At 44.0% G+C, this 17,460-nt stretch overlaps 1 protein-coding gene across 4 annotated transcripts in view; it reads right to left on the bottom strand.

Annotated features, from left to right (window-relative positions):
* satb1b (SATB homeobox 1b) overlaps positions 1–17,460 on the bottom strand; it is a 59,217-nt gene that overhangs the window by 21,548 nt on the left and 20,209 nt on the right. For 3 of the 4 annotated variants that reach the window (XM_085472224.1, XM_085472225.1, XM_085472223.1), the window contains exons 5-9: positions 15,433–15,556; positions 9,912–10,023; positions 8,738–8,815; positions 5,365–5,864; positions 2,940–3,152 (exon numbers count right to left, since the gene is read on the bottom strand). In XM_085472224.1, the coding sequence (XP_085328350.1) occupies positions 2,940–3,152; positions 5,365–5,864; positions 8,738–8,815; positions 9,912–10,023; positions 15,433–15,556 (1,027 nt within the window). The remainder of the gene's footprint in view (positions 1–2,939; positions 3,153–5,364; positions 5,865–8,737; positions 8,816–9,911; positions 10,024–15,432; positions 15,557–17,460) is intronic. The other variant, XM_085472226.1, reaches the window with a different exon arrangement.

The raw sequence follows: 17,460 nt of genomic DNA, 5'->3' as shown, positions 1-17,460 counted from the left end.
CAGCCAACTCTTACACACACACCCGCGCGCTCGAGTGTAGATTTCACCCACACACAGCACCAGCCTTACTTTGCTCAAAAACACTTAGATGTGTTGTGTGAAACGTTATTATTCTTATGTCAAGCCGGTGATTAAAAAATAAATGTAAGTCAAGTGAAATCAAATCATCTTCATTCAGCGGCTTGTTGCATCTTGACGAAAATCCTTTGACAAGGTAACAAGTATCCTAATAAAAGCATTACCCAAGAACCATTAGCATATGAATCATTCCATACGAGTCTTTTTGAAAGGAACCATCGACAGGGTTGGGTGTGGGTACAAGTAAATGGCATTCAAATAAACCATAATAACACCAACAGCTACCATCTCACGATGGAACTGGTGATCAAAAAACATATATATTCAAGTATTTGTCTAGACACCTAATACGAGCTCCTTTATGTGTTAAAAAACAATCTCTGAAATTTGTGGTGAAAGTGGAATGTCTGAGAATTTCTGGGCCTTTTATCCTGTTTTATGACAGCTCGACACGGGCTTGTCAGCGGGAGCAGGAGGGTACCGTGTCAAGCAAATTGTTAAGGCAGAGACATGCACTAACTGGCTTTGGGAGAGTCGAGCCGAGCCATCGGTACATGTGAGAGAAACATACCTCTGCATCTGTTTTTATGAGGCCAATAAAAACCCTCCTCTGTCTCAGGCTCAATTGCCACCCTGTCTGATTTATGTGCTTAAATTCACACCGCATTGCTTCATAGGAGAGGCTGGCAGATGGCCAGGTGTATGAGTGTGCAAATCTGTGTGTGCGCGTGAGAGGAAGGACGGAAAACAGGTCTATATGATAAATGTCAATTGGTTTAAGTCATACAGGTGAAGCATATTAGGCCTTGAGATATTGTACTGATGTGCCAACAGTATTTTGAGTGATGTGAAAATAAAAATCAGAAAGCAGGATTTGAATTTTCTACACCATGCTGTAGCCACTGCCTTTATTCTCCGCCTTGGAGATTTATTTCTGTTTTATTTTGTTTCGTTATGTGCCTCTGCAGCTCTGTGAGCTCACTGCAGATATGCTAAGATAAGCCTGATATGAACTTAACAGGCACTTCATAGTTCCACGTTCCTGCCTTGGCTTTAAGGACACTAACAGGAACACTAGAAGCAGATTATTTTGCCAAAACCTTCTTTTATTTTCCTTTTTTTACATCAATAAATTCCTGTGCGATAGTTCACTCTGCTGCTTTGAGTTCCCGTCCTGTGCCGGCACAGCCTGAGATTGTAAAGATGAGCCGTGAACTGCAAAATGCTCCTGCTTTAAGTTCAGCACCGCTGCTTCACAGTACGACTCTTTATTTTCAGCCGGCCACTGCCACCACGCTGAGCCTTTTCAGAGGGAAGATTGATTTTTAAGATGGGTGGGCTGGGGCTTCTATCTCACTCTCCTCCGCACCTAAATAAAAGCCAAATTTTCACCGGAGACAGGACAGAAGAAGCCTTTGTCTGGCCCTCTCACCTCCCAAATGCAGCTGACCGCACTTCAAATGGGCTTAAGTGGTAGAAAGTTGCCACATACCTTTCAAATGAGGGACACTGATTTGCGGCGAGGGTACAAAGTTGTGCTGTGGTACGAAGCGATTTTGAAAGACGCACTGACTAAACGATGTTTGATCTTTCACAGAGCTTGTCATCACCGAGTGAGCTTTATTTTTTTGAAACGGGAGGGCTGTTAATGCTGCCTAATGCATGGTAAAAGGTCAAAATTAGCACAAAAAATTATCCATCATTTGTGCACCATTCTCACCTGTGTGGTGAGGGCGGGGATGATGCACAACTCATTTACATGCAGGAAGAATGTAAAGTATGTTCTCTTTACCACTGACAGACTTTTATTTGTTCCATGTGTTTCTGGAGAGGCTGATACAATAGAGGGGAATGTGAAGTATGCAACGAAACAATGTGTTGGGGTTGTTCTTGTACACACGCTTGTTGTTGTCCCAGAAAACAGAGTGTGCTAATGAGTGCATGAGGTGCCTGTGTTTGTACAGTATAAATATTTAACATCGCGCAAATGTTTTATACCAACTGACTGAATCTTCTGAAGAAGAAAGAAAAAGGAAATAGCGTTTTGTTTGACCTTGTGTGGTTTGCAGCACCTCTAAAAAAGCGCCCGCGTCACGAGGTTTGATTCACACGTCTGTCTGTCTGTCTGTGATCCCAACACAAAGACGGACGGACAGACATTCTCAGCTCAATCCAACCTGCTCTCACGCATGCATACCTTTACCCGTTGCTCACTGCGTGTAAACACATTCATGAAATACCAACAACATCTCGGCAGAGCTGGCTCAACAGTTCAAAGGAACAGATCCCTTCAGATATGTCGTTTTATGGGGTAGAAATGTAGATTTATCAGCCCTGAGTGTTGCGTGCACACTGAAAACTATAACCGTGTAGAAAGTAGATTTTCTTTGCTTTTTGTCAGCCACAGGACTTTAAAGAACTGTCACTTCATTTCAGATTACTCTGACTCGGAGCAGAAAGGGTTTTCTTTGAGTTGGCCACACAACAGAATAGTTGTGGAGTTTAATAAGCAGGGTAATGGCAATAAACATCTGGGTTCGGTTGGCAATACTACATGATTTTTGGGTCCCAAAGTTGACAAAGTATTTACTACAACTGCTGATGCTTTGTGTTTTATCCATCACACTTCTGCTACCAGTGGAGCACAGCCTCATCTCACATCATATGTCAAGTTCACCGTCCTAATTTGGTGGCGTATTTAAGCTCCATAACTTTGCATGTGTGTCTGCTGGTTGAACCCATCCACCACCCCAGCATCCACTATAAGCAGCAGGGGCCTGTTCTACTTAAGCAAGTTTTTTTTAGGTTATTACAACATGCTGTATAACCACAGAAGAGCATCCACAGAAACAATAATTTACCTGTACAGGTCGGCTGGATGGGGTGCTGATGAGCGGAGCGGAGCCCATTGCAGAGGCGGCCGTGAGGCTGCGCTCCCGCTCCTCCTGATAGATGCGGTCACGTTCGGCCTCCGGCAGCTGCAGGAAGTTCTGCATGGCGCGCAGGTTGACCAGTAGCGACTGGGACGCCGTCTTGGGATCTTCCTCCTTACGCAGGATCTCAGACAGTAAGCCCTACATGATGAAACCACATTTAGTATATATATTTAAAAAAAGAAAAAAAGAAAAAGAAACGAGAAGGTGCCAAAAGAGCAGTGGACGGAGAGCAGCATCAAAGAAAAGTGAAAGAGGAAGAGAGAGTAAGAGGCTCCCAGAGCGGGAAATAGATGTGAAGCAGGGGTCACGGTGGTAACCAATAAGGAGAATAATCACATTAGAGGGTTCTTAAGTAAGACAGTAAAGTGTAAATGGAGACTCTAATGACAATGGAGCTGTGACGCTCTCACACACGCTTTCTTTTCTGAGTCAACTGATTATATGAGAGTCTCCACCTCTCACAGACTTGCAGGAGCTTTGTCTACAGAGAGCAGTCCATTATTAATGTTATAAAATCATCCCATCATATCCTCATGACTCTCTGCAGGGCTTTTGTCTGGAAGTACAACAATACTGTTCTGTCAGTCTAAAGCACTTCATCCATGATCATTTGTGGAGATGACGGGAAAAAAACCCACTTTACTGAAACTTGTGTGTGGCCTCTGAACCCATCGCACATGGGTGGTATTTAGCACATCTTGGACATATTCTTTGAGTCGTGTACTGCTTTGGATAAGAGCGGAGCTACTCGCCTGAAACATCTTGTCTTGTTCAGCGGGCAATCAGTGTATCCTCTGTTTACTTTTCAATAGCGCTCAATTCCATCATTATGAGACGGCGATGACTCCATTATCAGAGACGTGTGATTGGGCCTTTTCATCAGCTCTTGGCCACACACTGTGCAAACCATCGCTCCGCTTCTCTCACCATCAATACGTGTGATTTGGTAATAAAACAAAGTGATGGTAAAAACAGATTTGTGCCTTTATTTATTTATTTTTAAAGCATTCGAGTCCTCTCGGGCTAATGATCAGAACTGCAATATGCGATTGGCGGTGTTTCTTCGGTGACTATTAAAATATATGCAGCCATATATGTCATGTTTAAAATATGCAGGTCTGTGGTATGCAGACATGTGTGAACAAACCACACATTTTTATTGGTGTGACTGTGTACTTGATGGATACACATTGTCAGAGGACAGATTAGCAGTATATCCTTTTTATGCTTGAACTCTGTGTGTGTCTGTTTGCATTCTTCAGTGTGAACATGCTTATCAGTTTTCACCATCAACCATTTCTATCTGTCTCTTTGGGTTGAGTAGTTTCCACCCCATTAAAAAAAAGCAACCTCTGCTCCTTTGATCCACCTCCTGCACTGACAGAGGCCTCTTCACCCTGCTAACCAACACCTCCCTCCCCTGTCCTTTTATTAATGCAGACTTTGTGAAGAAACACAAACCTAATAAATAATCCTCCGAAGGCACGTTGGACTAATTCCTAACATCAGCCACCGATAAGGCTCTATTTGTGTGGGAGCCTGCCATGCTGCACAAAACCACCACTGTCTGAGTAAGTAACACAAACACTCACATAATTTTTGTTGCTGTACGTTCTAACTCCAATAGATCCTTATCGCTCTTTTTCCCCCCTTTTCTTTTTCACATATAGAACTTCAAAGAAAATGGAGAGGTAATGAGATTTGTTGTCAACCCCCCAACACAGATAGTACGTCTTAAGGCTTTAACGCTGCCATCTGTGTGTCTGTTGATATGTCTGTTAGGCCTCTGACTCTGCAGTGAAACCACATATTTTTGGCAGAGAGAGAATGGATGCCATGACCGAACCTGGGTCTTTCACATGGCAGCCTGCCAGCTGTCTTCAAGTGAAGCAGAGGTGCTAGACTACTGGAGTGTGTGAGAATTATGAATAAGCAGTGGATTCATACAGAAGCCTTTCCTAACATTTCATAGCGAGAGAGATCTCGTGAAATTGTAGAAATGATAATGTGATACGCTTCCTTTTCAAACAGGATGTTGTTGTAAGATATACACTTGATGTGTTACTACGGGAGATAAAAGCTGATGTTTTTGGTTTGATTTTGGTTGGGAGTATTTGGCTGAATTTCACCGGTGCCACTTGATTTTACAACTAAAGAACTTTAAGGGGATGTAAAGGTACCTTTTCCATATTTTAAATACTTTATTAACATCTGAATATACACAGTATTGATAAAAAATGAATGAAGACTGTATGATGTAGGCAGATGCAGTATGTTTTTTATAATTTTCTTCCAGTTTAAATATAACCCACTGATTGAGGTCAGTTCTGTTACAATTCGATCTCCTCACCTGTGTTCTGTTGAAGGCCACACGGGCAAAGACAGCCTGTGAGATGCCGGCCCGTTTTAGCTCGTCCCTCACCCACTGGTAAATCTCAGAGGAAACCTCTGTGTTCGATGCCACCTGTGGCTCCAGAGGCTTGGTGTGGGAGCTGCGGTTGACAGGTGGGTGGTTGAGGTACTGCTGTGACAGGGATTGCTGCGCCAGCAGCCGGTTCACTGCATACTGCTGGTTGAGGATCTGTGCCATCACAAGCTGCTGGTTGACCAGCTGGGGACTGATGGGTGTGGACACCAAGCCCGGGTGATGCAGACCGGGGAGCTGGGGCTGTCGGCCTCCCGTTTGACCACCGTGCGGCGGCGGAGCATGAGGCAGCGGCGGCACCGGCGACGAAGGAGTCTGCTCCGCTGTGCTGCCGGGGATCGGCTGCTGCTGCTGGGAAAAACTCAGGTGGTTGTGGTTGTGGTTAGAGCCAGGTGGGGAGAGGTCGGACAAGCCGTCCATTTCCGCTGGAGAAAGACAAAGAAAAATAGACACGAACAAATGATTGGCTTAAATTGCACAAAGAAAACAGAGGAGGAAAAAACAGGCGCGGAGAATGACGTAAAAAGAAAAACTAGCAGATAGCCATCTAACAATCATGAACATCAGTTTAATGGCACCATAGTCATACTCTCTAATCAGAAGAAATGAAACAGACCCGGCCTGCATCAGATCAAATGTTTGCCTCGAGTCAATCTAAGCCTGTCAGCTTACATTCCTGTTTACATTATATGAGAAGGGAATTCATTTGTGAAGCTCGCACATATCTAAGAAACCAACGAAAAGCAACGGGAGGTTAGAATCTTCCCCCTAACCAGAACTCTCCACTGGCCTCTTCCTCCCTGTCAATGACCGGGTAAAAAAAAGAGAAAAACGAAAAAGATGGAAACGCAGATAAAAGAGCCTCATTGTGTTTGACCTGTGTCTTCCACTAACCATGCCTTCGAAATTAAGTACAGAATGTCTGTGGCCTCATCATGTGAAAAAAAAAATTCTTGTGTGTGTGTGTAGGTACAGAAGTGATATGTGCGTGTTTGTGTGTATGTGCATGCACAGAGGCAAAAGCAATACAGCTAAACTGATTCTCTCTTTGCATCCTTAATTCTAAAATAAGGAACACAAGCTAGCCAATATGACATATTTAGGGGAGGATGGTTTAAATATAAAATGTTTGGAACAGCGAAGAGAGAAAGGAGGGGTACATTGGAGGACAGAACGAGTAACCTGAGGAACTGCCCTGTTTGAAATACTGAAACGGTTTTGACTCGAACTGTCTGTGAGAAAAAAAAAATTCTATGTGCCGTCATTTAATGGCATTTTGGAGATTTTTGCAGCATCTCTTGCTTTGGGAATCTTTAAGTCCATAATGGCTGCTGGGGAATATTTTAAGACAGGTTTAAATTATGTGCTTAGAGGATGAAAACAATGATTTAACATTTAAAGTGCTACCCACAACGAAGTGAATGAGCATTTGGAGCAGCTGAATGTTTTCAGGTTACCGCCTCTCTTTAAGGAATTCACATATGCTGAGGCTCTTTGCATGTACTATGCCGAGTGAGTGAGGGGGCAGTATTTAAGAATTCATACGGATGGCAACATTAACACCTCAGAAGTGTGCTGCGGCCTCCACATCCCACAGAAAAGCATCGTATGAGAATGTGAAAAGCATAAATTGCTGTTAAGGGAAGGGGTGGTTTTGGGGGGGGGTCTTCAACAAGCTGAATTTTTCAGCAGATGAAAGATTAAGTGCATGGATGTTTTCCAAAAATACCCACAATAATCGTGTGTTTGAGCTGCCTGTTTCTTAACTGTCAGCAAGCACAAAACACCCGGCCAAGACGGGTCTATTGAGTGTTTGTCGAAAACAAATGATGTGGAGGGGGGGCAACAAAAAATAAAAATCTTGGTAATAATCACATCTCTTTCCATAATCCCTGGCATTCCCTGGCTCTGATGGTATGGTGTGCCTTTTCACTCATATGTGAATGTGTGTATGTGCGTAGTGCGCATATGCTCGCTCACACAGACTGCTGGGGGGCATACTCGCAACACACAAACACACAGGCACATGGAGGCATTTCCATGCAAATTGAAAAGAGAAGGGGTGACAGAAGAGCATGGCAGGCCCTGGGAGAAAAAGGCTGCCACAGAAGCGGGAGTCCTCGTGTGGAATCCTGCCACAAAAGAGCCCCGGATTAAACACACAATGGGAATGGGATGTGGGCTGAGGGAGGGAGGGAGTGTGTGTTTGTGACTGGGAGTGAGAGAGAGAGCGAGAGAATGAGGGAACGAGAAAGAGAGAGAGACACTGACCCAACTCCTGCTCCTGTTTCCTTCCCTGCGCTCACTCGCTGGCACCCACTTCAGCTGACAGAGAGTACCTGTGACCAGGTACTTGTTCCCCTTGACTTCAGGCTAAAGCTACTCACTGAACATGATGTGCTGAAGTGAATTTAGAGTCACATAAGACACTGCTTTCAAAACACAAAGGGTTGCTGTGCCCCCCGCCCCTCTCTCTCTCGCAGCCTTCATGCTTGGCAGTTCACCAGTGTTTTTTCTCTTGCTGCCATTTGTGGCCACATACAACAGCCCATCATAAATACTGAGGTTGGACTGGGGCAGGAGGTTTTGCCACGGGCATGTGGTGGGCACCTGAGGCTCATGTGCCAAAGTTTTTGCTTCTGAGGTTTGGCTAACATGGCGTGCGCGCGTGTGAGTTTATCTGAGTGTGTACGAGTACATCCTGAGATGCTATCGCTGCTTCTCTGTGTGCGTACACATCTGTGGTTAGGTTCTTATCAGGATTCGAAGTCCTCAGAGAGTATCATACAAAGAAAAAACACAACTGTGTAGTAATTATTGCTTTTTTTTAAAAGACAAGCATAAATCATTTAGATTGATTCTCAAATTGTAAAGGAACTCTAAGTTTAGTTGTGACTGAGATGGAGATTTCCACGTGTAGCCTGTGGGTTAAAGTTAACAGAGCGATTTTTTTTTGTTTTAATTGTGACTTTAAAATGACTGTTGTTGGTTTTTGGATCAAGATTATAATTGTGATTCAGTTTTTGGAAAGTCTGGTTGTTAACGGCAGTTAAGGTCACAGTCTGAGTATAAAGGAAAGTTTCTCAAAAAGTGACTGTGTGTTTATCTTTGTGTATTAATCTGTATAATCTCATTACAAGAAACAGGTACAAACAAGGAGAAAGGCTGTAAGGATCAGGTTTGACATCACCGAAAGTAATGCTATACTGAGTTTCCGCACAATTAATTAATGCCAAAGCAAAGTCCTCTACAGTGTGTGTGTGTGAGTATTTGTGTGTGTGCCCATGTTGCAACATACCTAGTGCATTGGCACGTGGGCTCTCACGGAGGACACACGTCCCCAGGTACCCCTCCAGCTGGGAGGGTTGACGCATGCCTGAATAGTCAAATAGCGAGGCACACACACACACACACACACACACACACACACACACACACACACACACACACACACACACACACACACACACATTGCAGAGTTGTGAGGAAAGAAAGACAGGGTTAAGGCTTTCTACAATTTGTCTCTCCCACTCCAGCTAAGCAGAAATATGACATTTAAAACATCAGCATTTAAAACTGAGGCCGGACTGGCAGCTGCAGCGCTTCCACTTTTAAGGAACATAAAACCAAAAAGAAAACAACTGTGACAGAAAATGTGTAGGTGTATGCAAGAGAGTACTAAAGTACAGCAGGTCTCGAGTAAATAAAGTTCCCAGTGTATGTTGCTACTTTAACTGATGGAGGGGGGAAAAAAAACATCAGATAAGATATGATCACAACACACTATTTGCATGGAAGGCTGTGAAAACATTTTGATATAATATCTGTGTCTATCATCACTGCGAGCAGCAGCAGCAGCACACTGGTAAAGAAAAAAGATAATGTTCAACAGATTGGTAAAGCTAATATCTCAGCATTAAACCAGCTCACAACAGAGCGCTGTTCTGCTGAATCAAAAGACATAAAAATATATCGGCGTGCTATCTGCAGCTTGGGTGCTACTGCTATTATATAACCTCATTTCCTGGCAGGTCAAAGGGGATTTTTCTGCGATTATATAAAGCACGTGTTGGTAGAAGTTTGATAAGAAAATCTAATTGAATTTTAGACTAGGCCGGCTGAAGTCATACTTGCCTTTTGTTCACTCACACACACACAAACAAAAAACAAAACATCTTGGGTCACTTTGGCTCTTGCATTAGTGTTAGTTAAAGCAATAATGGATGAAGCAAAGTTAACACTGTGTGTAACTGTAACACTGCCTGCAGTGAGCTTAAATTATTAGACAACAAAATAAAAATGTATTTCTGCTTCATGCAACAGCAGGAAGACAAAGAGACGGTTGGTTAGGGAACATATTGCAATGGTGACTGGTGTGTGTGTGTGTGTGTGTGTGTGAGAGAGAGAGAGAATGTGTGTGCAAAGAGACAAAAGTGTGAGCGCCATACTTTGCGCCCCTCCGTTTTGCTTACCCATCATATCTTTTGTCTTCTTGAAATGTTTATACCAGCGCCCAAATTCCTGACACTTCGCCGCCGACACATTTGCATAGTAAGTGCTGTTCACAATGGAGGAAATCATACTCTGAAAGAGAGAGATTGATTGAGGGAGAGGGAGAGAAAACGAGAGAGAGACTTTAGATTCTCATTGTGGAAAATGCAGACATAATAGTAAAGCTTGTGAAACATGCAGTAACACTGTAGCTTGTCAAAACAAATAAAATATAGGGATCGAGTAAAACCCAGTACCAGGGGAAAAAAGCTAACTGAAAAGTATCAGACATGCAGAAATCTGAGATTGTTTTCTTCTACAGGTAAAACAAATTAAACCAAAGAAGGGGATTTATCTCTTATTAATTAATCAATTACTTTTATTTTTTTTATCAAATGCCGATGAGTTTGTCTGAACTTTTTGGGTCACTTATAAGGTCACCTGAGCTCTACATCTGCTCACTCCATGAGCATGCAGTGGGAAAGATATTTACCTTTGAAAGGAAAAGAAGATAGCTGCTTATTGAATATCAGCACCTGGGGAGCTCGGCGATGTAAACAGATAAACCTCTTTTATTTTGCGGCTCTTTATTTATACAATCTGTTAAAGACAACGACTTCGAGCAGATTGGGGGCCGCACCGAGCATGTCGTTCTCCGATGCGTACGTGCTCCCATCTCCCCCCTATACAGTCGCCTCTTTGCCCTCTCAACATTTACTTCAACCGCTCTCCTTCGCCTGGGAAAAACAAAGAGCTGTTTTTTTTCCTCTTTCCCATCCAGTTTCATTAAAATGAATGTTTTAACACCTTGCCGGCCTCCGGGTGAATAGCGAGGTTGGCACAGGAGAAATTGTTTTTGATTGTTATAAATATTCAAAAGAACCAAACCATCTGTTTTCAAATTATAGGTATGCCATCTTTATCATTTTCTATAATATATGCGCTTGGAGGATGGTGGGGGGAACCTTCTGGCAGAGTAGCATGGCAGTGTGAGCAGAAATGAACAGCCACAGGATGATTCTGGTTCTCTGGCTCCAGCTTTTCACCACAAAAGGAGGTTAAAGGGTGACAGCTGTGCCATCAAAAAGGTCGATCAAACTCTGAACTCCTGACCTCCGGATTAAAGCCGTACGCCGCACCTTATACAGCAGCGCTGCAGCTAAGTGTGACGCACCGAAAACTTTAGACATGGTAGGAACGAGCCACCCAAAAGAAACAAGACAGACACAGGTTCCTTTTGTTAAAAAGAAAAAGCAGCAGGTAAGGCACAATTTTAACCAGCTTCCTCCTAAAAGATTTACATGAGGAATATTTTCCATTCCTCTGTTTGAGACAGAGAATACCACACAGGAGACGTTATAAAAGCTAGAGCTCTGTGCTAGCCAAGTCTTGGTTCAGTAATATTAAAACCCAGCCGAGGTTGGAAAAGAAGCAATTACATGTTTAGGAAGACATCGAATTTTGTGTCATGGAAATGACAAAAGACACCAACTATCACACACACAATTACTACTATACCTGCTTGTACCAGGTGGAGTCAAGTTCAACATTCAGCTGCTTATTATTATTAATATTTCTTTCTTTCTTTTTCTTTAAAGGCAAATTCAGGCAGCTGAGGCGAGTCACATTCGTGCAGCTGGGTGAGAACTTGTGCCAACCATGCTGCGGTGCATCATCCCGGCATGATGAAAAACAGGAGGGTGAAAAGGTCTGCATTTGGACTTGTACGCTACAACAAAGCAGTCTTTTATCAATATATTGAAAAGCCTTCATTCAACGGAAGCGCTGACGGAGTTCAGGTTCGGTTTAATGGGTCACACTTTTATGCATGAACTGACTCATTTTTATACAATACCGGTATTAGGAAATAGTAGCTGCAAGTTCAAAATTCTCTGGTCCTACATTGACAGTCTCTCTCCAACTCCACGTCCCCACCCAAAGATCCATCTGCAAACCACGTATTTAAAACGTAAGAAGAATTCGCCTTTAAGTCAGGGGGATAATGAACTCCTCTCCTCCAGCCTGGCATCTTTTATTTACAGTATATCTGGGCTTAGGCGGCTCCAGGCAACAAACAGGAGGCCTGCAAAAGACGGTGTGCTTTTTTCTCCCTCACTTCCCGTCTTTCTCCCCTATCTCTCTCGCTCCCTCTTTCTCCGCCATCTTTGACACAGATGTTCTAATAAACGCTCCTCATTAATCAGCCCTCTCCCTCAATACATCACTCTACCTCTCACAGGGGGCCCTGTGTGTATGTGAGAACGAAACAACACACACACACCTATTCTCTCCCTCTCCCCACCGCTCTGTCACACACACATGCATACGCACTAAGTGAAATCAAGCAGATAACCAGAGCCTCTGCTGCCACTGCGGTGCCAGCGGGAGGGCTGTGCTAGGGCTTGTCAACAGGTAGCATGACTGCGTTTGTGTGTGTGTGAGAGTTTGCGGGTGTGTCTCTGTGCATGAGCATGTGTGTGGACCCTTTAAGTGATAGCCATCTGCAGCACAGAGAGCTTATCAGCAAGACCAGGAAGTGGCACTGGGCTACTATCGGTCCCCAACATCTATTCCACTCCCCAACATGGGAGACAGGAAGAGCGAGGAAAGAGTGTGTGTGTGTGTGTGTGTGTGTGTGTGTGTGTGTGTGTGTGTGTGTGTGTGTGTGTGTGTGTGTGTGTGTGTGTAAGAAAATAGCAGTGCAGCAGGCAGGTACTGTAGGCACCCAGCTGCTAGTGTTAGAGTGTGGTATATACACACTGGCAAACACACACACACACATACAGAGTACAACCCCTGCAGACAAACACACATGGTGCTGTTACACAAACTCACACAAGCACATACACAATTAAACACCAACACGCATTCCAACTTAGCCTGATGTCTTGAATCAGCTGGGGAAAAAAGCGCATCCCATTTGCAACACTGCGCCTCGTCTCTCGCCAACATCTAACAGAGCTCAATTATGGCACATATCCACCTCAACTGGGATGACCCCTCCCCTTCCTTCATTCTAACACACACACACGCACTGGCAGCCAGGTTATGCCTGTGGCAGCCGAGGTGGTGAAGGCCTGCAAAAGATGGCATTTTGATGACTATTTGCTGCTACACAACGCAGCAGCTGGTGCATCAGGGGCCGCCCAGCGAGAGTGAACAGGGGGTGGGCAAGAAGAGGTAGTGGTGGCAATGGGAAAGAGTGGGGTGAGGTGGTGGCGATGGTGGGGGGCGTGGGGGGGAAATCTCATTTGTTGCCATAGTTTCTGAGAATATGGGCAAGGGGGATGCTAAGCTTGGTAGCAACCTCAGAAAACAAAATCAGCCTGATTGAGGGAGAAGTTGTATTTTGCAGATGCCTCTCCCAGCTATGAACTGTGAATCCTGAAGCGTGCTTCGTATTTCGCACGGGTCAGAAACAGTTCCTGTAGCAGAATGACAACAGGCATTAGTGAACACTGCATTCTCTTGAGTTTCCTCGAGCCATTTGTAGGCCGAACACACAAAGCATGACTCTCCGCTACAAAAGAATGAAACTAAATGTTTGACAAGGCCCCGGACAAAAGAAGCATTTCACAAAATAACGCCCCACCGCCCTCCCCTCGCTGCTCTGCTCCCCCTCCTCCTCTACCCCCCACCCCTGTCTCTCTTCAGAGCCCTGTTCAGAGGTGGGCTAATTCTCTTTCACTTACTCGCTGCGATTCTCTCATCTGTTAACCTCTCTTTTCGGTCTGGGATTACGCAGAAGAATATCAAGGAAACACTAATCCTAAAAAGGTGCCAATCTTCTGCTCCCTCCTGCAACGCCCCTTTCTCCTCCCACTCATTTCTCTCTCCTTTTTTTTTCTGTCAACTCAGAAATCTCAGCGGGTGGGCCAAATGCTTCCTGGCTTCTCACCTTCTCATGAGACTGCACACAGGCGGTGACATCACCGCTCGCAAGGCAGGGAGTCCGTGTATCGAAGCAACGTGCGGATGACCACGGTCGTAAACCAATCGGGTTTAGGAGGAGCAAACTGCCGCTCCATGGGTGTAACTGACCACATGCAACCCCACAGAGTAACAGATGTCAAACACCATCGTGGCAGCCATGTTTCAGTGAGGCAGATAGAGATACATGCGAGGAGATCATCAGATTATCAAGCAGCAACACGGCAAAGCTGCCAAGTTACACGAAAACTTAAAAACTGGATTATTCTTTTTAAGCTCGCTGCCTTACATTTTGACTGTAGCTGCCATAAATCTACAAAGGACGCTGCCATTTAAATGTTGCCGCTGAAATCCAGACTGGCTTGTAAAATACATAAGATATTCACAAAGAAAAAAAGATCAGATAATTTCAGGTCTGCAGCTCGTCCTCTCTGCAAACCAAAAACAATCTTCAGTTTAATTTGAGACTGGTGTGTATGTCAATATAGCAAAAATGTGTCTGAGCAGGAGTGTGTGTGCTTGTGTGGTAAATCCTCTGAGCTAGCGTGTGCTCTCTTCTGAGCCGTCTTCACATATGGACCGTAAACAGGGTGATTACCAGACCGGGCTGGGCTCCGCCTGAACGCCACCCAGGGACTCTTTACATCATCAGCGCACTGCTCATGCCCGGCTAAACAGACACACACACACGCACGAACACACACCGAGAGCAGCAGCTCACTCGCACGCGTTCGCACACAACGCAAATGAGGGTCTCCAGGTGACCATACGGTGGCCTAGGAGGAGAGCTGGCTTCATACTGAAGGCACCTACGCACACGCTCCGATGTGAATACACACACGCATGCAAAACGCAAATAGCAATTTCGCATATGCGCTCTGCACATTGATATACAAGCAAATACACACAGGTGCACACATATCTCCTTGTGCTGTAACTCCCTCACACACGCACATTATTGGCCCCTGTGAGAGATATACTGCCATTTCATTCCATTCACTCCAGAGCTGCCTCTGTGATATACTGACTACACCGCCTGTTAATACAATATCTGCACTAGTGCTTTCTATCCAACCTCCCAGCCGACAAAAAAAAAAAAAAAAAAGAGGAAAAGAAAGACACAGAATATAAAACCTAAACATACCTCCAGCCTGAAATGTTGAGAGTGAATCAAATGAGAAAAGAACAAAAAGCATCCAGATCGTTCTGGGCCCGGGCCAGTGTTTATCTCACAATAACCATACGTTCAACAACACCTCTGCTTTTTGGCTGCTGGTACATACGAGCCTGTGTGTGTGTGTGTGTGTGTGTGTCGTGGGTGGTAAAAGAAACAAACAAACAAAAAATCAAGAGGCAAACAAATAACAATAGCCATTGATTTGGATTTTCTATGCTGATTCTCTTTCCCATGTGATCAAACTCACGGCATTTGATAAGTTAAAGATAAAACACGGAGGTGATGGACACAGTGGTGTTTGTTTAGTTGTGCGGTATGATAGAAGGGTGTAGGGTTGGGCTTTTTGTTTTGTTTTTTGTCTTTTTTTTTGGAATAAGCAGTTTGGTCTTCAGCACCTGTGATAAAGGACATTCTTTAGCCAGAGAGCTCTGATTCATGTCTTTGAGTAACTCCTTGAGGGCGTTTCTTACTGTAGAGTGGCTCCATTGCTCGGGCGGCAGGTCCTCCAGCTTAGGACAACTGTGAAGAGAGAGGAGACACACAGGGATTTGGGGTGGAGGGTGACAGGGAGGATAAGGATGGGGAGAAGAAGAAAGGGATGAGTGTGAGGAAAGGACAGACAGGGATAGAAAGGAGAAGGGGGGAAAGAGTAGAGCATGAAAACAAATTCAGATGGAACGGAGACTGAGACAGGAAGGCAGCAGCTTTGATGGGATCTTCAATGAAATGCTAAAATTCACAATCTTGCAACTGAGTATAGACATTACACATGTGTATTACACATTGAACTATAGAGGTATTTTTGTGCAACTTCAATCCAACATCATAGACCTTAAAAATCTCGCTGCATCTTAAATCACATATTTTCACATTTACATTTGATATTTCAAGTGTAACAGTCAAAAAGCTGGGTGTGAAACACTGTCCACAGCTTACTCTTAGAGGTTGCCAGACGGAGGGAAAACCAAACAATCTGCAGCTTTTGGAAAGGGTCAGCAGGTGTCGTGATGTTAATACTGGCTAGCTAAGAGTAGAAGCTTTTTTCCTACTTTTTTCCACACACTGAACGTTTTGGCATTGTTTTGTGGTAAATTTTCATTCGAAGAAATTACTATTCTGTACTAATACAAAACGCAGACAACTGTAGTGAAATGTTGTAAATGACATATCTAGTGAGTATACAATTCTACCCCACTGAAAATGATAAGTGCACAGTATCCAGCGTGTACAACATAAAAGCATAAGAAAAATTTAAGAGTCGAGATAGGTGTTTTCTTCAGTCTACTCCTAAAACTGCCTAATATTTGTAAAAGCTGTGGACATTATCACCTGCAGCGAGTGGATATTTTATTGTAGCATAATTTCAATACTTTTGCTATTCGATTTAGCCTACACATGTCAGAAAACATAACAAAATGACTTGAAATCGCATGTTAAAATTGTTATGTTCTATTTTCTAAAAACAAGAGAAACGCACCAAATCCTCAGCCACGAGACGCTTGAACCTTTTTCGATTATCATCATTACTCCTGATTAATTTTCTGTCAGTCAACTCGACTGATCATTTCCCCACTAATCAAGTGCTGAGCTGAAAATTCTGGAAGCAAATCACTTTCCCTAAAAACAGAGGTGTCAAACACAGTTTGCAGCATTTCGCCTGACCCTGGTTGAGGAACATATACATGCATACGTGGATAAATTGGCTGGTTTGCATCAAATAGGCAGAGCAGCAAAGACAGAGAGGAAACCAGAGAGAAAGCGAGCTGAACGCACACGGGTCCCTGCTCGTTTTTCCTGCTGCAAGCGCCCCTCCAAGACAGACAGATTTCATTTGGCGCATCAAGCAGATGCATCTGGAGATTGCTCTGTCTCTCTCTCTCTCTCTCTCTGTATCTGCCTGCCTCGATCTCTCTCCCTCTTTCATATTCTCTCTCTCTCTCTTTTTCTCTCTCTCCTGATTGTTCTGATTAGTTAATTACTTTATACAACACATCTGCTGGATTGATGCATGAATTATACATCAGCTGCATGTGGCGACTATTATTTCGTGTTACTTCTACCTTCCTGGCTTGTTGTGCTCGGCGAAACAATTTAAGGTGTTACTGGCGAGATTTCTGCTGCAGTCGGGGCGGGGGGGCTTTAAGAGTTTGGCGGCGTGGGTAAGAAAAAGGGGAAAAACAAATACAAACCAATAACAATATTGACAATTGCGTATATACGGCGTAATCAAAATGAAGCTGTATATCAAACAGACTGTCTTTGCTGTTCGCCTGTGCTGCAATCGCGAGCTGCAGAGACATCGACTGAATTCTGGGTTTTGAAAACGTAAAATATATTTACGTGGTGGGTGGAAGCAGAGAATAACTCAACTGGGCTCCCGTGACTTTGTGTGTGTTTCGCATTAGACTTACCGCTGAATTACT

Source organism: Copadichromis virginalis, linkage group LG11, assembly GCF_057382275.1.
Source record: "Copadichromis virginalis isolate Kocher_CV1m ecotype Utaka linkage group LG11, C_Virginalis_male_GT1.1, whole genome shotgun sequence".
Lineage (NCBI taxonomy): Eukaryota > Metazoa > Chordata > Actinopteri > Cichliformes > Cichlidae > Copadichromis > Copadichromis virginalis.
This window is presented reverse-complemented; position numbering and strand designations above follow the sequence as displayed.